The sequence below is a fragment of the Geotrypetes seraphini genome, chromosome 4 (assembly GCF_902459505.1).
Source record: "Geotrypetes seraphini chromosome 4, aGeoSer1.1, whole genome shotgun sequence".
In the NCBI taxonomy this organism is placed as follows: Eukaryota; Metazoa; Chordata; class Amphibia; order Gymnophiona; family Dermophiidae; genus Geotrypetes; species Geotrypetes seraphini.
Window position 1 is genome coordinate 212197286 of NC_047087.1, and position 24631 is coordinate 212221916.

Below are 24631 nucleotides of genomic sequence, written 5' to 3' on the forward strand. Positions count from 1 at the left end.
GTCTTTGTAACGACCTTATCCCCCCTATTTTTATTTTGTTTTTTATATACAACTTTTTAAATACTTTTTATCTCTTATTATTGTAAACCGACCAGATACTTGTGATGGTTGGTATATCAAAATATTAATAAACTGAAACTTGAAAATCCTAAGTGTTATAGAACAGGTACAAGTGGATTGGTTGTTTTGGGGGTTTTTTTTAACTCCGTCAAAAATTTCAAAGTCTAGGGGACACTCAATGAAGATATAGGGAAATACTTTTAAAACCAATAGGAGGAAATATTTTTTCACTCAGAGAATAATTAAACTCTGGAACACGTTGCCAGAGGGTGTGGTAACAGCAGTTAATGTAGCTGGTTTTAAGAAAGGTTTGGACAATTTCCTGGAGGAAAAGTCCATAGTCTGTTATTGAGACAGACATTGGAGAAGCCACTGCTTGCCCTGGATCGGTAGCATGGAATGTTACTACTACACTTCTCCCTCCGTATTCGCGGCGGTTTGGGGCAGAGCCAGCCTGCAAATATTAAAAAACTGCGAATAATATTCGGGCTGGTTCTGCCCCTAACCCCCGCTTCCCCCAGCTATTTTAAGCCCTGAAAGACCCCCTTAAGCCTTACCTGTGGTCTAACAGATTTTCAGGCAGGAGCGATCTTCCATGCTCCTGCCCTGTGTAGATCGCTCAAAGGAAATGGCTGCCTTGAGCTCCCGTAGTTTTTTGAGCCATTTCCTGTGAGCGATCTACACAGGGCAGGAGCATGGAAGATCGCTCCTGCCTGAAAATCTGTTAGACCACAGGTAAGGCTTAAGGGGGTCTTTCAGGGCTTAAAATAGCTGGGGGCACGGGGCAGGAGCGTGGGAAGATCGCTCCTGCTCCAAAAACCTGCTAGACCACCAGGTAAGGCTTAAAGGGGGGGGGGAGGGGCTTACAGGGCTTAAAATAGCCTGAAAAATGAAAATGCATTTTTTTGGTTTAAAACTGCAAATAAGTGAATCCGTAGATATGGAATTTGCGAATACGGAGGGGGAAGTGTATTTGGATTTTTTCCAGGTACTAGTGATCTGGGTTGACCACTATAAAGATGGGCCACTGGGCTAGATGGACCATTGGTCTCACCCAGTAAGGCTGCTATTATGTGCGTAGAGTACTGGAAACTACACTTTCAAAAAAAATATAAATAGGACCGGCATGGTCCAAAGGGCAACTACTAAAATGGTTGGCATGTGGACATACTTTGAGATCTCAATATGTATACTTTGGAAGAAAGGCAGGAGAGACGTGATATGTATGAAACATTTAAATGCCTCTGTGACATAAATGCACATATGGCAAGTCAAATCAAAAGAAAGCTCTAGAATGAGAGGACATAGGATAAAGGTGAAAGGGTCAGACTCAGGTATAACTTGAGGACATACTTCATGGAAAGGGTAGTAAAAGCATTGAATGGCTTCCTAGTGATGCTGATTGAGATGAAAACTGTATCTGAAGTTTAAAAAGTTGAGACAAGTACAGTGTGTAGGATCTCTAAAAGTGAGGAAGGGAAATATTAGATGGCATGGATGGGCAAGCTGGATAGGTCTATGGTCCTTATGCACCTTCATTTTTCTCTGTTTCTATTTATTTTCTTGTAAATGTAGAGTAAAATTTATTCATTGATTAAGATGGTTCCAACATATTCCTTCTCAAATAATGATCCTACATATACTGTATCATGCTTTCTTGAATTCTGTTACTCGTGTGAAGAAATATTTAGTAAAGCTGTTTCCAAGCTGAAACTTGTGTCTTTTTTCTATCTGAACACTGCTTCTTGTTCATTAAAACTATAAAGTATTTTAAAATTTTTATTGTATCTCCCTCTTGGCTGTCTCTTTCTAAGATGCAAATATTTTATAGTCTCACTTTATAGAGCTTTCAGTGTATATCTTGCAGCGGTTAGGTTCCTGCTGTGTTTCACTGTTCCCTAATTCCAAAGTAATAAGAGAGACCTTCTTGGGACAAATCAATTACAATTTAAATTAATAAAATTGGTATGTTAGACGTCAGGCAAATAATATAGGGCTGATAGTTGAACACATTTTACATTCAGCTCAGCTTGCTTCAATTTTTGGGAACTCGATTAACATACTACTGCGTTCTCATTAATAAACATTTTAAAGAATCGCTTCCCTAATGTACTTTAGAAACATAGAAACATGACGGCAGATAAAGGCCAAATGACCCCTCCAGTCTGCCCATCCATAGTAACCATTATCTCTTTCTCTCTCTCTGAGAGATTCCACGTGTCTATCCCAGGCCCTTTTGAATTCAGACACAGTCTCTGTTTCCATCACCTCTTCTGGGAGACTGTTCCACACATCTACCATCCTTTCTGTAAAAAAGTATTTCCTCAGATTACTCTGGAGCCTATCACCTCTTAACTTCATCGTATGCTCTCATTGCAGTTTCCTTTCAAATGAAAGAGACTCGATTTATGCACATTTATATTACTTAGATATTTAAACGTGTCTATCATATCTCCCCTCTCCCATCTTTCCTCCAAAGTATACAGATTGAGATCTTTAAGACTGTCCCCATACGCCTTATCATGAAACCACACACCAGTTTAGTAGCCTTCCTCTGGAAACAACTCCATCCTTTTTATATCATTTTGAAGGTGCGGCCTCCAGAATTGTACACAATATTCTAAATGAGGTCTCACCAGAGTCTTCTACAAAGGCATCAATACATCCTTTTTCCTACTGGCCATACCTCTCTATATGCAACCTAGCATCCTTCTAGCTTTCGCCATCACCTTTTCAACCTGTTATGTCAAATTATATCTCCACTGCAAAATCATGCAACAGAGAGCATAGACTCTTATTTAATATATTTAAATTTATAATTTAGTTATTTGAATAAAACTCTCCTTTTGTGTTGCAATTTCTAAATATTAAAAGTTCTTCAGTCCATTAAACATTAAAAGAACCTGTTCTTCAGTCCATTACATCCTGCTTTCTTTCTGTAGTTTATTGTACAGTGCTCCCCCGCTAATTCGCGGTCGGCGGTTCGCAGTCCCGGTCATTCGCAGTATTTTCCAACCATGAGCGACCGGGCAGGAGAAGGCAGCTGGAGAGGCAGGATCAGCTCCTGATTGGTAAGGCCCGATTTTAGTACAGGAAGAGGCGGTCGGAGCATACAGTGAGTGATTTCCTTCACTCGCCGGCGCTCCGGCTGCCCTCTTCTGCCTCTCCAGCTGCCCTCTCCTGTCTCCTCTGCCTAAAAACCGTATTCGTGGTTTTTCAGAATTCGTGGGGCTTCCTGGAACAGAACCCCCATGAATTTCGTGGGAGTACTGTATACATTACATAATTAGATGGGTGTCATTCAAAACTTCTAAATCCTCCCCTTCTGCACTGGAAAACAGCTCCCTATTCAGTTTTTTTCCTTCTGAAGACCAAGATCCGAGTGACAGCATAATGTCTCTTGGACATACGCCATAGAACCAGTCCCTGAAGCAGAATCAGGCTCTGGTAGATACTCCGTATACTTCATAGTGCCCAAGAAAGGCACAGAAGATTGGAGGCCTATTCTGAACTTAGGGAAAGATTCTCAAAATTTTAACATGGTTGCTAAACATACATAGTTAAAACAAACATGACAGTACATAATAAGACAGCATATAGCCTACTATCCAAAACCTGTGCTTAAAACAGTTACGGCAGTAAACTACCAATTTAAACATTACTCAGGTTTGGAAAAGTCAAGGAAAAGTGTGTGTGCTGCTGTTACCCACATAGATGTTTGATATGCGGGCTACAAATGTTTTACATAAATAAAAAAATATAGGATCCTATGTCTTTGCTATAGAATGAAAGATTAGATTCTTATGGTTTATTGTATTTAATATATTGCCCTTCCTTATACAATAACAGAGCGGTTCACATGGTCAATAAAACATACAATAAACTAACTACCTTACTAATCTTCTATCTGTTAGAAGACAAAGGATTCTGTTTGACCTGCCCTGTGCAGAGTATTGATTCGCCTGATTTCTGCTTCGTACTTTGTCAGTGTCCGTCACAGGACTTCTTCTGTCTTTAAGATTATGAAGAGACAAAATTGCAGTACTCCCTTTTTCCTTTGGGGGTTCCTTTGAGTTCCCCTAGCTGCACTTAGAAGGTTGGTTCCTAGCTACTCATGTGCTTCAAATGTTCTTCATTGTTAATTGTTGATAATCATTGTTCTTTTGTCATAAGTTACAGAGCAGAACAGAATGTTTTGTTGCCAGGGAAGTTCCCTGTGCCTCTCCTTCTTTCTTCTGTTTCAGTGGAGTTCAATTGTTTTGGTACTAACTGAAGAGGGAGCTGTTCTCCAGTGTAGAAGGGGGAGGAGTTGGATGTTTTGAGTGACACCCTTCTGCAAAGTATGCGACTAAGAGGTAGTAACAGCTATGGTACAGAATCCTATAGTATAATAACAGAAAGAAGATTAGTAAAGTGAGAACCTAATTTTTAATCTGCTCTCTTAGCATTAGCGATACCCCAGAGACATGAGCTCATTTCAGATCCTGTTTGTACAAGCATTGTTGCCTTTAGTTCATTTCACTATCTTTGTCTTGTTACAATGTAGGGATGAATGGCAGAGGCACACCACAGAAATCGTTGCTATTGATGCGATCCATTTTCGACACTACCTTGATCAATTTGCACCAGAAAAAATTAGAAGAGAGCTCAACAAGGCTAGTAACATCTCTTAATTTATTTTGCCATCTTGGGTATGTAATTTATGTATAGCAGTTTAATTAATTTTTGCTTAATGTGTTTCAATAATTCTCGATATGTCACTATGCTATCAATAAGCCATCTTGTTAATTACCATGTCAGTTCATGTTGTTCATCTGTGGCATTAAAATAAAGAGCTTGAGCCTGAAGAATAAAGTGGAGTTCACTTACCTGAAAAAACAGGGATTGTGTTTTGCACAGCAGAGCAGCCAAAGCCTGTTAAATGACAGTTGGTTAGATACTACTTGTAAAGCATCATTGTATGTACAGTATTTGGCAAGACAAGGGGTTGTGTTCCTATGTAGAACTCATTTAGAAATTAATTTCTAGATTACTTAGCATCACTTTACCTGTGTGTTACTACTGATTAAGCCCGTGTTTAGATGTCCACTAGCAGAACAAAATTGATTTACTTGTACACCAAATACTGTTAAAATTAATTCCAGTAAGATATGTTTTGTTCTTTAGGAATTATCAGTTCAGTAGCATAGGAAGGAGGGGGGAATGGATTGCCCTGGGCGCCATCTTCATGTGGGGCGCCTGTACCTCTCTGTCCCCCTGCGCATCTTTTTAAATGTTCACCCACCGGCATGAGAAGCATCTTCCACTAGCTGCTTCAGCCAGCCTTGGCTCCCTTCTGATGTCACATTCTGGTCGCTGAACTAGGGCGTGACATCAGAAGGGAGCAAAGGCCAGCGCAAGCAGCAGGTGGAAGATACTACTACTGATGCCAATGAACATTTCAAGAGGTACATGGGAGCGGAGGGTGCTCAAGTTGCGGGAAAGAATGGCGGGCATATGGCGTAGTAATGCCATGCGCCATCGTCACAGGTGCCAACTTCCCTCACTACACCACTGTATCAGTTGATTTGTGCAGTAATTTAGTTGAGAGTAGATATAAGGAATTAGAAAACCTTGTTGTTGTGGTGGCCCTTTGGGACCTGGACCTTATCCTTAATGCAGAAGAGTTAGGGGAAAGATTGGATCTGATTAGTTCTAGAAAGTATCGTAGTAGTAACAGTCCTGCCACAGAGGAAAATAAATGAAAAAGTAGGTCCTGTTTAGTGTCTAAAAAAAGATATTATGCTATGAGATCTGTAAATATAAGCAGCTCACCCTTCTACTAGAATAAGTCGATAGAATCATTCCTAGTTAAATAATTAGAATAAAAATTTTGTTTGATGCATTAAGAATCTTGAAAGCACTACTTTCTAGTCTATATTTTTATGGTTGCAATACTTATTTCCAAATTACCCTTTTTATGTTTAACAAGAACCAGCCTAGATGGTAAAAGTTAATTCTAGTGCAAAAGGCATATTAGTTGAACCAGTGGGTTATTCATCTCTAATTGTGAGTTGTGTAGAAGACGACATCCACATTTTTCATTTCTGCCTCCTGTATCACTGGGCTATACTGTAGTTAACTAAGTTTTACCTTCTACATGATGGAAGGCTCAGGGATCACTTCCCGAATAGCAAGACTCGCTTCTGGTTATTACCAGAGCTTGAGCGCAGGCTGTGTGGCCCCATATCAGTCCTGAGGACTTTATTGGGTGCTGCCTATGTCTCCTCCCCCCAAAAAAAAACCAAACAACTACTACTACGTGTGGAGCAGTGGGGGTCTGGGGTCTTAGGGCTAGATTCACTAAGCAAACCGATCGTGTAGCGATCGATTTGCGAGCCCTTTGCGACCCAATTTCTCCCCAACACGATTTGCTAATCTGTGTAGCGACCCTGCCTTTTCCTGCACTGCGAGCCCGTGGTTTTAACCCGCGGGTTAAAGCGGGTTAAAACCACGGGCTCCCTTGCCTACAAAAGTTTTTTTTTTTAAAGTCGCGGCCTAAACCCATTCCCCCTCCCTCGCGCCACCCACCCGGCACTGATGCACCCCCCCCCCCCCCCCCCGATGCCCCACAAAAGGTAGGAGGGATGCCAACTCCCTCCTGCCATGTGAAACCCCTTCCCGGCCCACCTCCCTGCCTGCCTGCCTGTAGCTCTACCTAGGCCAGCTGGGCCTGGCCCACCTGCTCCCCCCTACCTTCCCTCTGACATCAATTCTGATGTCGGAGAGAAGGTTCCGGGGCAGTTATGCAGCGTGTGAGTCTCTGCCTGTGTCCCTGCATGGAGTGCTGCTAGGGTAGGAGGGAGCCAGTCCGGCTCCAACGAAGTAACAGGGTTGTCTTTGGGAGGAGGGGTGCAGCAGACAGGCAGAGAGGGATCTCCAGCAGCGGCTTCAGCAGCAGGTGGGCAGAGAGGGATCTCCGGCGGTAGCTAGGCCGCATACCCCCAAGGGTACACATACCACATGTTCAGAAACACTATCCTAAGACATTGGTCCTGCCTCCTTTGCAGCTTATTGGCTGACTAGGAATGTCTAATCAGTAGGCTGCAGGGGGAGGCAGAAGCAGTAGCTGGGGAGATACAGCTTTACTTCCTGCTTTTCTCTGTAGCTCTACATTGGGAAGATTTCAGCTCTGATAGCTTAGCAGTACTGCAAAAAATTTTGGGGGTGCTCTAGCTTCACAAGATCCTTAATCTGAAATTCCAAAAACTGAAAAGCTCTGTAAACTGAAATTTGATGCAGACCAGAAGTAATTAATTTCCCTGATGTGACGTGCTGAAACCAATGCAGGTGCGTGTGTTTCTCCTGATCTCTGCGCAATTCCCATCAGAGGGTTGGAAAGTTGGGAGACGCAGAATCCAGGGTGGTAGTAAGAAGCAGAAAAGGTGGCAATTTTATGGTCTCTCTTTTTCTCAACATTATCGTTCCAAAAACTGAAATATACTTTTTGAATAAAGGATCTTGTATCTGTACTGCCTTTCTACAGCTGAGCTCCTATATTTAGACTGACTCACTGTTATAGTCTGACATACGTACAGCTTCCCTTGTTTGTTTCTTTCCTTCTTGAAATAAATGAAACAAGTTGTGAAGTGGAAAAAAATTACCAAATTTGTCAGCAAACAAAATGGTCTCATGCTGCTTCATTCCAGAAAAAAAATCCCCAAAGGCGGTTTATTATCTAGTTGCTTTGGTGTAATGGCTTAGTACAAACTCTCATTTCTCACAGATCTACTACAGACGTGCAGCACACCAATATTTCTTGTTTTGAAAGGAATATTTTAAAAGCCACGTGCGTCTGATGGAACAAGTAATTTGTGGCTGCTTCTGTAAGTTCTCCACCTAAACATTTTGATTAATGATACTCTTCCAGATTCTAAGAAATACCTGTCAGCATTTATGGCTCAGAAAACATTGTTTATTAACACATATTGGAATTATGTTCAATATGTTTTCAGCCTTTTTCTAAACTGGAGTATCACGAAGCCTGTACTGTTCCTCATAATAAATGATTTGCAGTTGCAATTGCCTAATGTGTTGTATAGATTACTTGTATAGGAAGTAATTTTATAAAGACATTTTTGTATGAAAATTACACTATTGGGGGGGAATTCATCACTGGATACCTTTGGGCGACTTTAGCATTTAGTGTGTGCTAATGTTTAGCGCCCATTGATAAATTCCCCCTGTACATGTATAAAATGGTGCTTAAATAATTATCTTCTTCATAAAAGTATGTGCGATAAAAACACATGTAATTTTCCTGGACTTACATGTAGACAAAGCAAATAGAATGCTAGTAATATCAGGAAAGAAATGGAAAACAAAGATGAAAATGTTATAAATACCCTTGTATCACTCTATATTATGGTCGCAACTTGAATACTGTGTTCAGTTTTGGTCGCCAAATCTCAAAAAAAGATATAGCAGAATTAGAAGAGGTATAGAGAAGGGTGATGAGAATGATAAAAGGTTTGGGATGACTTTCCTATGAGGTGAGGCTAATGTGGTTAGGGCTCTTCAGCTTGGAGAAGAATCGACTCAGGGGTGATATGATAAAGGTTTATAAAATACTGAGTGGAATAGAAAGGGTCGACGTGAATCGCTTGTTCATTACAAAAATACTAGGACTAGGAGGCAGATTGAAAAAAATGTTTCCATTTTTCAACCATATCATTCTTCCCTTCCCTTTTCCCCAAACTATTTTGTTTTCATTGTAACCTACCCATCCCTTTCTCTCCTTATGTTTCCATAGCCGTTTGTTTAATGTCTGTTTTTTTGTGTTTTGTTATAACTTTTGTTCCCTACCCTTTTTTATTTTTATTGTATACCACTTAGATTTACCTTGGTTTTATTTGCGGTATATCAAATAAATTGAACTAAGTAGTAGATTTAAAACAAACTGGAGAAAATATTTCTTCATGCAATGTGTGATTAAACTCTGGAATTCGTTGCCGGAGAATATGGTGAAATCAGTTAGTTTAGTCAAATTTAAAAAAGGTTTGGATAATTTCCTAAAAGAGAAGTCCATAGGTCATTATTGAGATGGCTTGGGGAAATCCACTGCTTATTCTTGGGATAAGCAGCATAAAATCTGTTTTACTACTTGGGATCTAGCTGGGTACTTGGGACCTGGGTTGGCCACTGTTGGAAACAAAATAGTGGATTTGATGGACTTTTGGTCTGCCCCAGTATGGCAATTCTTATGTTCATATTTTGAAAAAGGTTTTATTTGTCAATATTTTATATGAGATATCGGGATGTAAACATAGAAACATGATGGCAGATAAAGGCCAAATGGCCCATCTAGTCTGCCCATCAATAGTAACCATTATCTCTTTCTCTCTTCGAGGGATCCCACTTGCCTACCCCAGACCCAATCTCTGTCTCCACTAGTGCTGCCCGATTTAGGAAAAAAAAATTTTGATTCAATTCAGCCTATTGAATTGATGATTCAATTAGATTTTCCTGCCCAATTGGGGTGGTATTGTGTTTGTTTTTTTTCCAAACATCCTGGTGGGTTTATTTTATAGCCTCTTTACCCCCTTTGCCTTCTCCTACCCACACTGGTGTAAACAAAATAAACAAAAATGACTTTTCCTCTCTCTGTTAAATCCTAGCTCATGTTTGCAGTCTAATATCAGCTCTGGCAGGATACACATTTCAAATCTGACATATTGTAATCACAAAACAGAAAATAAAATTATTTTTTCTACCTTTTGTTTGGTCATTATTCAAATCACATTGGTCCCAGGCTCTGTGACAAACTTCTTCTGATAACTTGCTTGCCAGGGTCTCCTCCCATTTGTCAATTTCTTCTTTCTCTGTGCTAGCCATCCAGCTTCCATATCTGTCCTCCCCTTCTGTTTCCTTTCCCTCCCCCGGAGGTCTGGCATATTTCCTTTTTTTCATCTCCATCCCCGCAGCTGCAGTGATGGACCCCACCATCTCTCCTTTTTTCAACTACCTTTCATCCAACATCTCTTCCTCCATCCCCACCACCCCAGGGTCCACCAGCTCTCCCTTTCTCTTCCCAATAACCCTCCTATCCAATATCTCTATCCGCTCCTGCTTTAGGAGACCTGAAGGCATGGGGAGGAGGATTAGTCACCGAATCGGGAGGCTGATTTATTTATTTATTTATTTTTTATTTATTTTTTTTATAAACGAATCGACTCGAATTGGAAATCAGGCAGCACTAGTCAACACCACCTCCTCTGGGAGACTGTTCCATGTATCTACCACCCTTTCTGTAAAAAAGTATTTTCTTAGATTTCTCCGAAGCCTATCACCTTTTAACTTCATCCTATGCCCTCTTCATTGCAGAGTTTCCTTTCAAATGAAATGTAATGCACATTTACATTACATAGGTATTTAAACATCTCTATCATAGCTCCTTTCCCCATACTCTTATGATGAAGACCACATACCATTTTAGTAGCCTTCCTCTGGACCGACTCCATCCTTTTTATATTTTTTTGAAGGTGCGGCCTCCAGAATTGTACACAATATTCTAAATGAGGTCTCACCAAAGTCTTATACTGGGGCATCAATACCTCCTTTTTCCTACTGTCCATACCTCTCCCTATGCAACCTAGCATCCTTCTAGCTTTCGCCATCACCTTTTCAACCTGTTTGGCCACCTGAAGATCATCAAATACAATCACACCCAAGTCCCGCTCTTCTGTCGTGTACATAAGTTCTTCACCCCGTTCCCTCTGGTTTTTGCAGCCCAAATGTATGACCTTGCCTTTCTTAGTATTAAATTTTAGCTGCCCTTTCCTCAGAGCGATCTCCATTGATCACTACCCTCTGTCGCCTTCCACTCAACTAGTTCTTGATCCAGTCCATCACTTTGGGACCCATCCCGAGGGCACTCAGTTTATTTATTAGACGTCTGTGTGGAACACTGTCAAAGGCTTTGCTAAAATGGAAATACACCACATCTAGCACACATTCTCTATCCAATTCTCTGATCACCCAATATTAAGCAGATAAAAGACCTAACAATCAATCAATTAACAAAGATAAAGGCTGGGAAGTGTATAGCACAATAATTATATACCTGAGTAAAAATGCATAGGAGTGAAAAAGGAATCTTACTGTGCCTGACCCAAACATTCACTGATATACCTTAGCTAGCCTTAATGTGGATCTTAAATTGATTGAAGGAGGATTCTACTCAGAGCCTTACTGGAAGAGAATTCCAAATAGTATAAGCATGGTAACAAAAGAATTTTCAGTGCAATAGGTGTTCTAGACAAGTGGATTATCTCCCCAGGGCCGCAAGCCATCTGCAGAAGGAATTGGTTTTTTTCCTGTGTCCTTCCTAAGAACTGAGATTACAGTCTGTAAGAAGTGTGTGTGTGGTGGGGGTGGCTTCTGCTCAGGACCAGAAGAATGGAATAGACATCCGCTATACATCAGAGAACAAAAGAGTTTGAGCAGGTTTGAAGAATTATTAAAGCCTCACTTATTTTATCATATGAAGTATGCAGATCAAAAATGTGATTGTTGCAAGTGGTGGTCGTTGAGAAGAAACAATTATTATTGTATTGTACTTGGTTTTTATGATGTTAATTTTATGTTTTATGATTGTATTGTAATTTTCTTGGACTTATGAAATTATTTTGTTTGTATGTTGTTTTTACTGTGTATGTCTTATTGCACTCCTCTTTGGGAAAAGCAGATTATTAGTAACTAAACTATTTCACTGTGAGCTTTACTGCCACCTGCAGTTTTTCCCTTCTGCACACGAGCTGTCAAAGGCAATGGATGCTGTCAAATGCAATGTTTCAGGCCATTGTCTAGTACTGGGATTGACCTCATTTCGGCCTCATGGCGATGGCAAAAAACAGAAAAGGAAACAGATTCTTCAGTTGAAGATTCAATCCTGGCAGCCAGGGTCTAGACCAGGGGTGCCTACACTTTTTTGGCTTGCGAGCTACTTTTAAAATGACCATGTCAAATGATCTACCAACAATAAAATTTGAAAAAACACAAAGCACACTGTACGCAGAGAAAATGTTAATTATAATTTATATTTGGGGGGAGGGGTGGTTCAAAGAGGTCAAGGCAGATGACTTTAAAATATGCAATGTCACATCAGTAACAACTATACAAAAATAGATAAATATACCCCCTTCCCTTTTACTAAACCATGATAGCGGTTTTTAGCGCAGGGAGCTGCGCTGAATGCCCCACGCTGCTCCTGACACTCATAGGCTCCCTGCGCTAAAAGCTACTAGTGGAGTTTAGTAAAAGGGGGCCATAGTGCAAAATATAGACAGCAGATATAAATTCTCAAAACTGACACATTTTGATCACTAAATTGAAAATAAAATAATTTTTCCTACTTTTGTTGTCTGGTGTTTTCATAAGTCTCTTGTTGCACTTCCTTCTGACTGCATCCAATCTTTCTTTCTTTCTTCGTCCTGCATGCTTCCTCTCCTCCAGACCTCATCCCAACCAACATATCTCTCTGTTCCTCCATGAGTCCAACTTTTTCTTCCTCTCTCCCTGCCTGCCCCCTACCACACGACACACTCCATTCCCTCCCCAACTTTTTCTTCCTCTCTCCCTGCCCCCTCCCCTTTCTTTCTTTCTCTCTCTGCCCCCTTCTTTCTTTCTGTCTCTCTTTCTTTCTCTCTCCATGCCCCCTTCTTTCTCTCTTGTCTCTCTCCAGAGAAGGCAGCACTGTTAGTTGGTCAATGGAGGAATGGCAGCCTGTTTAGTTCCAGGAAGCATGAAGCTCTGTGTCTTTCTTTCTCTCTCCCTGCTCCCCCAAAACCACCATCTTTCTTTCTCCCTGCCCCTCCAAGCCACCATCTTTTATTTCTTTCTCCATGGCCCCCAAAGCCACTGTCTTTCTTTCTCTCTCCCTGTCCCCCCCAAACCACCACCGCCAATTTATCCCTGCTTCCCCAACGTGTAAAAGCCATTACACAAGCGTGTGTGTGTATTCCACCCCCCCCCCCCCGATGTCAATTCTGACGTCGGTGAGGAAGTTTCTGGCCAGCCAGTCAGCGATTGGCTGGCCCGGAACTTCCTCTCTGACATCAGAATTGACATTGGGGGGGATTCTTGTGTAGTAGCTGCAAGTTTCAAGTTTATTCAAAAATTTTATAAACCGCCCTATCGGCCTTCTAGGTGGTGAACATTGTGTTAAAAACGTAAGTTCTTGGCATTTGCTCGTCGGGGAAGCAAGGAGAATGCAAAGGCAACGCGAGTCTATCGTGGAGCCCGGGATGGGCTCCGCGATCAACTCGCGTTGCCCTTGTGATCTACTGGTTGATCGCGATCGACCTTTTGGGCACCCCTGGTCTAGACACTCTGGTCCACCTGTGGCCTCAGGACATTGTTATACATCTTTCCTCCCTGGTCCATGATGGATGAAGTCCTGCAATGCTAGTATTAGTATGTAAAAATGTAATACTTCTTAAGACACCTGGCATCTGAGGTCAATGATTTAATAAATAACAACTGGAGAAGCTGCTTTTGGATTTAAATGAAGCACTGTTAAATTATTTACTTTGTCTTTTCTGCCTTTGAAGTGGCAACAAGAATCTTGTCTACTGATCATACTTCGACGTCCTTCCATCACATGCCCCGATGCTCAAGCATTTTATTGTAACTACAACAGATTTATCCATTGTTGCTGGTATCAAGGAGCATTTACAACATTTAATAGACACTTATTTTCCTGTTCATCCATTACACAATGCTGATTCTCTTCTACTCCCTTGATTGAAAGACAATCCAATTATCTTCTCAAATGATGTAAAAACACAGGCAATTGAATTTTTGGGAAGATTGTACCAAAAGCAGATCAAAATGGAAGGCTTTATTTGTGATTTATAAACAATAGTTGTATAGAATAGTCTTTTATATACTTCAATAAAAGGTTTAAATATAAAATCATAAATGTTTGAGGCTTGTGCAGTTGAGGGCAAAGCCTGCGGGGATGGAAACAGAGCCTGCAGGAACAAGGACAAACTTATTCCCCATGTTATTCTCTCAACCATACTTCAAAAATACATGTGAAAATTTATACCTGCTCCTGAGCTTGGGTACATGTCACTGCGATCTCTGCAGATTTTGGGCAGCAATTGTATAAAAACGTGACCATGGTGATTATGAGAGTAATCAGTAAGGACTTCAGTTAAGATGTGTTATGTTCAGTGTATGTATTCTAGCAAAAAAGAGTACCAGTATTCAAATACAAGGCCATTCTTCTAGAGGTCCACTTCCCAGTAGGGGGTCCACTTCCCAGTAGCCCGGCCTCCTGCAACCAGCCACAGAATCCATGAAAAGTCAGCACTGAGTATGCAGAACCTGAGGTCTTTCATTAATACTTGGGGACCATGGGTCATTTTTATCAAGCAGTAGAAAAGGTGCCAGTACGCTGTACCTCTGAGTACCCCATCAAAAAAGCACTTTTTATGTTACTGTTAACCTCAATTATTAGTAACTGTATTATTGCAAAATAAAAAAAAGAAACCTCTGCTATAACAGCGTGAGTTACTGGTAAAATAAGACTTCTTAACAGTAGCCCATGTTCATCCCTGTGTCTTTATAAATTAAACCCAAAATATGTGCCTATTTGCCTTTCATACATATCAAATTGCCCCCATAGTGTTCTTTTTTTCTTGTCTTTCCTCTTCTAACTCATTACTTCAGTATGAAATTCATCTTAAGTTTCTGTGTGTGTATGTTTTTTTCTTAATGCTGCAGGCATATTGTGGTTTTGCTCGGCCTGGTGTTCCTTCTCAGCATCTCTCAGCAGTGGCTACAGGAAACTGGGGCTGTGGTGCCTTTGGAGGAGATTCTAGGTTAAAAGGTGAGTGAATCAAGTATATAGAGACCTTCCAATTACAATTGTGTAGTCTTAGAGGTTTTATTTTCTAGAAAAAAATCATAAAATTGGAGAAAACATTTTCTTTTCTTCTCAAAACTAAGAAATGTTTCATTTTCTTTCCCTCAAGAACTTAATTTCTATAGTGAGATGGTCTATCAAGCTTGGTACCCTTTTTTCCAACATTGGCCAGTCCAGGTCATAAAAACCAGATAGAAACCATGATACCTTTTCCCAGGGATAAGTAGTGGACTTCCCCAAGTCTATCTTAATAATGGTTTGTAGACTTTTTCTCCAGGAATTTGACCAACTGGTTTTACCATATCCTCCAGAATTCCAGAACTTAACTTATGGGTTTTTTCCAAATTTTTTTGTAAATGATTAATTTAGTAAAATCCTGGTATGGCCACTAGTATTTGCACTTGTTGACAGAGTAAACATCCAGTTAGCATTTTCCCGATTGGGAGGGACAGGCAGTGTTAGGTTTTTGCAAAGCATTAAAAACACAGGACTAAGAGATTGCTCTCTCTGCTCAGGCTTTAAGACTTTCAAGTTTACAAGTTTATTTAAAATTTGATAAATTGCCTAAGCGCAGTTTCTAGGCGGTTTACAGTTAAAATAGCAGATTGTTTCACAATAACCAACACATTTAAGAAATAAAAATTGACATATTGATTGACTTGAACAAGATGATAGAAGGGAGAACTACAAAATTGGGTAGAAAAGAAACAATTAAGGCAAAAACAGAAGGTAGGATAGAGAATGAAGAGAGAGAAAGAAAAAGGGAGATCTCAGGAAAGAGATCTCGTTAAGTTTAAAAAATGAACATGCAGATAATATCGTCCTAATAAGGACGGTTAAATATTATAAGCATCTTTAAATAAAAATGCTTATAATTTTTATTTAAATTGTGTCATAGAAGTTTCTTCTCTTAGATTCTGATCCCAGAAGTTTGGTAATCATATTTTGCTCATTGACCAACCTCATTGACTCATATTGGGTCAATAAAGACAAGTCTTTGTTCATTTAGGCCCTTTGTGCTTTATTTGCTGTATTGTGTCCCATGAAAATATTAATAAAGTGCTTCTTTAAAGGAAAGGATCTCAGAAATCCACGCCAAAAGATCATGTAATCTCTTATAGGCTTAAATGTGGATTCATCAATCCAAAAACCTTCAGTGTAGTTTAATGGTGCTATCTTTAGCAAACTTTATTAATAACATTCAAAATTGTTCATCTTTCATTTTTAATGTTTTCCTTTTTATATATTAATAAAAAGATTGAAAAACCTTGTTGGGTATCTGGTAGTTGCTGGTGGTTTTTCTCATTTTCGTTATATTTTGGGTTTTGAAATCCCATGAAAATATGCCATATTAGGCAGGTGTGCACCTTAACCAATAAGGAAAGAACATGATATAATATGGGATTAATAGAAGTTTCCAAATCTCGTATGATTGTACATGGCAACTAGAGAATTACCCACAAAGACGAGCTGATGCCAACTTTTTGGCATGACTATAATCCTGAGACAAAACAATCCATGCAGTAGTGGCACTCAGGTTCTCAGGAAGGCCAAGGAAATTCAAGACCCAAAAGTCAGCAGGAAAGGTTGTGACCACTGTGTTTTGGGATTAGGAAGGTGTTGTAATGTAATGTAATGTAATTCATTTCTTATATACCGCTACATCCGTTAGGTTCTAAGCGGTTTACAGAAAATATACATTAAGATTAGAAATAAGAAAGGTACTTGGAAAATTCCCTTACTGTCCCGAAGGCTCACAATCTAACTAAATGTTGTAATGACACTATCTTAAGGGGCCAAACAGTTAATGCAGAATATTACTATAACTTAAAGGAGGCATTGAAAGAAAAAAGGAGAGGAATTTTGCAGAAAGGAGTTTTCCTTTTGTAAGACAATTCACCTGCTCTCAAGGCTAGCAAAATGTTGGGTTTCAGTGCATAGACAATCTACCTTACTCACCAGATCTTGCTCCATTTGACCATTTTCTGTTTCCAAATCTTAAAGTTTGAAAGGGCAATAATTTTCAAGTGATTTGGAGGTGATTGATCACTTAACTCCATTTTACCAAAAGCTACATTGGCTTCCTTTCGAGAGAAAAGTTCAAGTTTGGATGCCTCTTCTAAAAAGCACTACATGGCCTACTGCTTATCTACCTAACTGTTCAGTTCCTGTTCTCGTCTCCAAGCCGCTCCGCGGAGCTAAGAAGACGCGTCTTTTCAACGATAGTTGAAATCTTTTTTTCGCTGCCTTCCCTTTTGCGGGTTCGGGCTGGCGGGGCCTACTCTTCCACCTTGGCAACAGACTTCGATTTTGCCGAGGCTGTGTTCCCATCAATGTCCCGTCTTCAAACGGGTTTTAAAAAGTGTGGATGTTGTGCTCGTCCCATTTCAATAACTGATCCACATCGCTGGTGTCTCCAGTGTCTATGGCCTGAGCACCGTCCAGAGACTTGTTCCCGCTGCTCGTTGCTTCAGAAGAGGACACTCAAGAACCGCCTCATCCAGCAGAGACTCCTTTTCGGCGCCGGCATGGGAGGAAACTCTGCATTAGTCTCGGCAGCGGCACCATCTAAATTGACACCGCAACTCTTGACATAGGGAGAGCCATCTTTGACGCATGCAATGGGTAAGCCTTTCCCCTCCCCTTCGGGTCCTCAGGTCACTGCAGCAGTGAGTCAAGTCCTGCTGACCTTGAGGAGACCCAAAAAGCGCTCTGCTCCGATTTTGGTGAGTGCCTCGACATCGGCCTCCTCATTGTCGGAGCTGCACAGAAGGTACCGGCTAAAAAGCCAGCGGTACTGGTGCTCACTCTTAAGCAGCAGATTAGAGAATTGCTGCAAGAGGAATTAAAGGAGCAATTTCAACTACTTATGCCGACTCCCATGTCAACATCGACTCCTCTGGTGCCTGTCCATTCTGAGCCATCAACACATGTTGCACCTGCTCTGAGTCTCCAGTAGCGGCGATTCTTCTGATGAGGGGAGGGAACTGACACCGAAGACTCGTCGACGCCAATCCTCTTCTGCATAGACGTCACCTGAGATGATGTCAGTGCTATCTGGAAAGGCACTACGGAAGTCAAAGCATATGGGTATTTCGGTACCGTCTGCTCGACATTGACCCCGAACTACTAGAGATTCAGATCTCTGGGCGGATTCTGAACAAGAACCTCTACTCTCTGACGATTCTACTCGCCATTCTCCTCAAGAGGCTCATTTACCATCTGAAAAAGCATCTTTTGCCAAATTTTTCAGGGAGATGTCTGAGACATTATCCATCCCCTTAGAGGCAGATTCTAAAAAATCTAAGCAATTCCTGGATGCCTTGGACTATGATCAGCCACCCAAGGAGTTCCTTAGACTTCCCCTATATGATATTCTCAGGGAAACTTTTTATAAAAACTGTGAAACCTCGCTTTCCATCCCGGTGGCTCCTCGCAAGTTAGACCCACATTATAGAGTGGTTCCTATTCCAGGTTTTGATAAACTGCAGCTTCCACATGAGTCTCTTCTAGTGGAATCCACTTTAAATAAATCTTTGGGGGCGAGTGTTTATGCCTATGTACCTCCTGGCAGAGAGGGCAAGGCCATGGGCAGATATGGCAAATGTCTATATCAAAATACCATGTTAGCCAACCGGTTGGGTAACTACATTTTCCCTTCTATTTGAAGCATCTGGTAAAACAAGTGGCCACATTCCAGAAATACCTCCCAGATCGTAAGCTCCCTGCTTTTCAATATTTTATTTCCAACGTGCTACAACTCCACAAGTATTTATTTATTTATTCTGTTTTCTATACCGTTCTCCCAGGGAAGCTCAGAACGGTTTACATGAATTTACTCAAGCATTTTTACCCGTCTGTCATGGCGGGCTCACAATCTATCTAATGTACCTGGGGCAATTGGATTAAGTGACTTGCCCAGGGTCACAAAGAGCAGCGTAGGTTTGAACCCACAACCTCAGGGTGCTGAGGCTGTAGCTTTAACCACTGTGCCACACATGGTTAGATCCATCTATGACACCTTTGAACTTACCTCTCGTGCGGCAGCAATGTCAGTTGCTATGAGATGCCTTGCCTGGCTTCGGGTGTCTGAGCTCGACGTTAACCACCAGGACCGGCTAGCAAATGTACCTTGTTTGGGGGACGAACTTTTTGGTGCTTCCATGGACACAACTACTCAGAAGTTGTCTGCCCACGAGACCAGGTGGGACACTCTGGTAAAGCCCAAAAAGAAGCCTCCACCTTCTCATCCTTTTAGACAGCAGTCTTCATATTAACGAAGGTTTGCTGCAAAACTTATAGCTCAACCCTAGTCTCAACCCAGGAGACAGAGGCAACAGCAACAACCATGTCAACAACAGCAGAAACAGGCTGCTACTCAAAAATCAACATAGCCTTTTTGACGTGTTCCTTCAGATCATAGCCAGTACCAACATTCTAGAGCCTATGCTGCAACCCATCGGAGGCTGTCTTCAGTTCTTCATAGATCGCTGGGTACTATGGAAACTCGGAACCATCAGAAAATACTTTGATGCTACATCCTTCCAATTACTGGTTCAATATTCCATCCTAAGCTTGCTCGATTATTACAACATCATTTACTTGGGATCATTCAAAAAAACCATTCTAAGACTCGGTCATTCAAAATTCGGCAGTTCGACTGATTTTTGGGCTGAAGAAATGGGAACACATAAGCCCCTACTATCAAAAACACCATTGGCTGCCCCTAGAGGCGCGAATCCTGTTTAAGTTCGCTTGTCTGTTATAAATCAATATTTGGTCTGGCCCTCGCTTACCTAGTTTCCCATTTTAATCTGGCAAGTTCTTTTAGGCCCACACGAAGAATACATTTGTTCACCTACCCATCAATGAAAGCCTGCCACTACAAAAGATTCTGGGACAGAACTCTTGCCTTCCAGGCAGGCAAATGGAACGATTAACATAGAAACATAGAAAGTGACAGCAGAAAAGGGCCAAGGCCCATCGAGTCTGCCCACTCCATTGACCCACACCCCTAGTTAATTGCTCTCTGATGACCTTTTCCCTCGAAGAGATCCGACATGAGCATCCCAAATGATCTTAAAAATTTGCACGCTACTGGCCTCAACCACCTGTACTGGGAGCCTATTCCAGCTGTCCACCACTCTTTCAGTGAAGAAGTACTTCCTGGTGTCGCCATGAAACTTCCCGCCCTTTATTTTCAGCGGGTGTCCTCTTGTGGCTGAGGGTCCCCTAAGAAGGAAAACATTATCTTCTACCTTGATGTGACCAGTGACATATTTAAACGTCTCAATCATGTCCCCTCTCTCTCTACGTTCCTCGAGAGAGTATAGCCGCAATTCGTTCAGCCTTTCTTCGTATGATAGATCTTTGAGCCCCGAGACCATCTTGGTGGCCATTCGCTGTACCGACTTGATTCTCAGCACATCTTTGCGGTAATGTGGCCTCCAGAATTGTATGCAGTACTCCAGATGAGGTCTCACCATGGTTCTGTACAAAGGCATTAGGACGTCGGGCTTCCGACTAGCAAAACTTCTCCGGATACAACCCAGCATTTGCCTAGCCTTAGATGAAGCCTTCTCTACTTGTTTGGCCGTTTTCATGTCATCGCTGATGATCACCCCCAAATCCCGTTCTGCGGCAGACCTTGCTAAGGTTTCTCCATTCAATGTGTACGTTCTGCACGGATTATTGTTGCCAAGGTGCATGACCTTGCATTTGTTAGCGTTGAAGCTAAGCTGCCAGGTCGAGAACCACTGTTCCAACAAAAGCAGGTCTTGCATCATGCTGTCGGACAGATTGCCGTTACTCACAATATTACATAGTTTGGCATCATCAGCGAATAATGTTATTTTACCTTGAAGTCCTTGAGTCATATCTCTTACAAATATGTTGAACAGGATCGGGCCCAAGACCGAGCCCTGCGGCACCCCACTGGCTACCTCCGATGTTTTAGAGATGGTATCATTAACAACCACCCTCTGAAGTCTACCACTTAGCCAATCGTGAACCCATGCTATAAGTGTTTCACCTAATCCCATCGATTTCATTTTGCTCAATAGCCTGCGGTGGGGGACGCTATCAAAAGCTTTGCTGAAGTCCAAGTACACGACGTCTAGGGACTCTCCCAAATCCAGTTTCCTTGTTACCCAGTCAAAGAAACTGATGAGATTGGATTGACAGGACCTACCCTTGGTGAATCCATGTTGGTGGGGATCGCGTAGTTCCTCCTCGTCTAGTATCATGTCCAACTTGCGTTTGATGAGTGTCTCCATGAGTTTACTCACTACCGATGTGAGGCTTACCGGTCTGTAATTCGCAGCCTCTGTCCTGCAACCTTTTTTGTGCAGAGGAACGGCGTTAGCTGTTTTCCAGTCCAAGGGGACTATTCCCGCTCTCAGAGACAGATTGAAGAGTACGGATAAAGGTTCTGCCAGGACGTCCCTGAGCTCACTGAGCACCCTGGGATGTAGATTGTCCGGGCCCATGGCTTTGTTCACCTTGAGTCTTGATAATTCATGGTAGACGTCTCCGGAATTAAACTCAAAATCCCGAAATGGGTCTTCTGAACTTTGCTTTACCTGCAACTGTGGACCAGACCCCGGTGCCTCACAGGTGAAGACCGAGCAGAAGTATTCATTTAATAGTTCGGCTTTATCTGAATCTGATTCTACAAACCTCCCATCTGATTTCCTAAGGCGCACTATCCCATCAGTGTTTCTTTTTCTGTCGCTAATATACCTGAAGAAAGATTTGTCACCCTTCTTAATGTTCCTTGCCAGATTTACTTCAGCTTGATGCTTGGCCTCTCTGACTGCCGCTTTCACCGCTGTAGACTTGGCCTTGTATTCCAATTTAGCCTCCCTTGTCTCTGAATGTTTGTAGGAAATGAATGCAAGCTTCTTTTCTTTAACGAGATCTGAGATCTCTGCGGTGAACCATTGGGGTCTAATGTTTCTTCGCCGTTTGCTTGTTGATTTTATGTATCGGGTCGTTGCTGCATGTAAGGTAGATTTCAAGGTTGGCCACATGTCCTCCACATTATCGGCCACATCTTGGATTTGTAGTGCGTGATGGACGAAATCTCCCATGCGTTTGAAGTCGGCGTCTCGAAAGTTGAGTACTTTTGTTGTTGTGCTCGATCTAGTGAAATCTTTCTTGAGGTTGAACCATACCATGTTGTGGTCACTGGAGGCTAACTTATTGCCTACCGAGACCTCCGATACGCTTTCTCCATTGGTGAGTACCAGGTCCAGAATCGCCTGTGCCCTAGTTGGCTCTGATACCAGTTGTTTGAGTTGTGCTCCTTTAATGGCAGATAATAGTCTTCTGCTGGCGCTGTTTGTCGCTGTGAGCGTGTTCCAATCTGCATCGGGCATGTTGAAGTCCCCAAACAGAACAGTGTCCCCCCTTAAAGTGATATTCTCTATATCTTTGATTAATTCTATGTCTTTGTTTTCCAGCTGTCTTGGTGGTCTGTATATTACACCAAGATACAGACACTTTTCTTTGCCTCTGGCTAGGTTTACCCAGAGGGATTCCCGGGTGTACTTGACCTCCGTGATTCTTGTAGTTTTAATGTCCTCCCTAGTGTATAGCGTTACCCCTCCTCCTAGCTTGCCCTCCCTGTCTTGACGAAGTAAGTTGTAACCCGGTATAGCCATATCCCACCCATGAGAGTCCGTGAACCAACTTTCGGAAATCGCCACTACATCTAGATCAGCATTTATTATTTTGGTCTCCAGCTCCAGAATTTTATTGCCTAAACTGTGTGCATTGACATACATAGCCCTCCATGCCTTGTGATTGCTAGGACCCTGTGGGTAGTTCCCCATCTGAGTTAGTGTGGCCCCAAATGCATTGTTTGCAATGTGTGTATTTATCACGGACTCAGAATTATTTGCAATGTGAGTACTTACCACGGACTTGGAATTGATAGCAAAGTGAGCACTTACCTTGGACTCTGAAGTGGAGCTGTGACTCTCCTCCTCAGGATAGTTACCCACTGCACTGGTACCCTCCCCCAACTTACCTAGTTTAAAGCTCTTCGAAGCAGACGTGCTTAGTAACTTTATAACGCTCTCCTCATCCTACTTCAATTTTAGAAAATTAGTAAAAACGAGTTTGTTCAATCGATTTGTAAACTAAGAATCTATACAGCTCTGCTAAGATCTATATAGCTTTCCAATTCTTTCATTATGTAAGATTGTACTGTTAACTTTGATTGTAACCTCTTCGCTGATTGTCCAGCGCTTCTTGCTGTAAATCGCCTCGAACTTTTATGGCTTTGGCGGTATATAAGAATAAAATTATTATTATTATAACATCAGATCTCTGGGTCCTCAACATAATTCGTCAGGGTTACACTCTAAACTTTCACACCCTACCACCAGATCATCCTCCAAGAGAGTCTGTTTTGCACCCTGCACAGTCCTCCCTTCTTCTGCAGGAGGTTCAGTCCCTTCTTTTGCTGAATGCCATCAAGGAAGTTCCCCTCAATCAGAATAAGCAGGGATTCTCCTCTCGTTACTTCTTAGTTCCGAAGAAGACCCATTCTAGACCCATTCTAGATCTCAGAGCTCTCAACAAATTTCTAAAGGAGAAATTCAGGATGCTATCTCTCGCACTGCTTTATCTTCTCCTCAATCAGAATGACTGGCTATTCTCCCTAGATCTCAAGGAAGCCTATACGTATATCCCCATTCATCCGGCTTCCAGAAAGTATCTCCGTTTCCAAATCAATCGCTGTCATTACCAATACAAGGTACTTCCCTTCAGCCTGGCATCTTCTCCCAGAGTCTTCACCAAGTGCCTTATTGTAGTGGCCACATCTCTCCGATCACACGGCCTTTAAGTTTCACCTTACCTGGACGACTTGTTGATCAAGGCTGTATCCTCTCAGCAACATCTCAGACCATTTCTTTTCTTCAGATTCAGGATTGGAAATCAACTTCTCCGAATCACATCTCCTTCCAACTCAACATCTGCAGTTCATTGGAGCAATCCTAGACACCACTCTCATGAGAGCATTTCTTCCTCAAGATCACCTTCAGGCTCTCATTTGCGTTTGTCAGCAGCTACTTCCTCTACAGTCCCTCTCAGCAAGGCACATAATGGTCCTGCTAAGACACATGGCTTCCACTGTTCATGTCACTCCACTGGCAAGACTTCACCTTCGCACTCCTCAGTGGACCCTTGCATTTCAGTGGTAGCAAGCAATTGATTATCTCTCACAGCATATATCTGTAACATTATCTCTCCTGCAGTTGCTTCAATGGTGGATGATCTCCTCAAATCTCTCCAGAGGTCTCTTATTCCACTTACCCCCTCATCTCAAGGTCATCACAATGGACGCATCCCCTTATGCTTGGGGGGCACAAATGGACGATCTTCAAACTCAAGGACCGCCAGGGAGCAAAAATTTCACATCAGTTTCCTGGAGCTCAGAACAATGTTTTATGTCCTCAAGGCTTTTCATCATCTTTTCTGCCCCCAAGTCCTCCTCCTTTGCACAATCAAGTAGCAATGAACTACATAAACAAGCAAGGAGGCACAAGCTCTCTCCTGTTGTGTCAGGAGGCCCAGAAAATCTGGACTTGGGCAACAGCTCACAATCTGTTCTGTCTACATTCAAGGGGAGAAGAATTCCCTAGCAGACAA

At 41.9% G+C, this 24631-nt stretch overlaps 1 protein-coding gene across 7 annotated transcripts in view; it reads left to right on the forward strand.

The window, feature by feature from the left end:
- PARG (poly(ADP-ribose) glycohydrolase) overlaps positions 1–24631 on the forward strand; it is a 268960-nt gene that overhangs the window by 213803 nt on the left and 30526 nt on the right. For all 7 annotated transcript variants that reach the window (XM_033942315.1, XM_033942317.1, XM_033942312.1 and 4 more), the window contains 2 exons: positions 4607–4715; positions 14830–14935. In XM_033942315.1, the coding sequence (XP_033798206.1) occupies positions 4607–4715; positions 14830–14935 (215 nt within the window). The remainder of the gene's footprint in view (positions 1–4606; positions 4716–14829; positions 14936–24631) is intronic.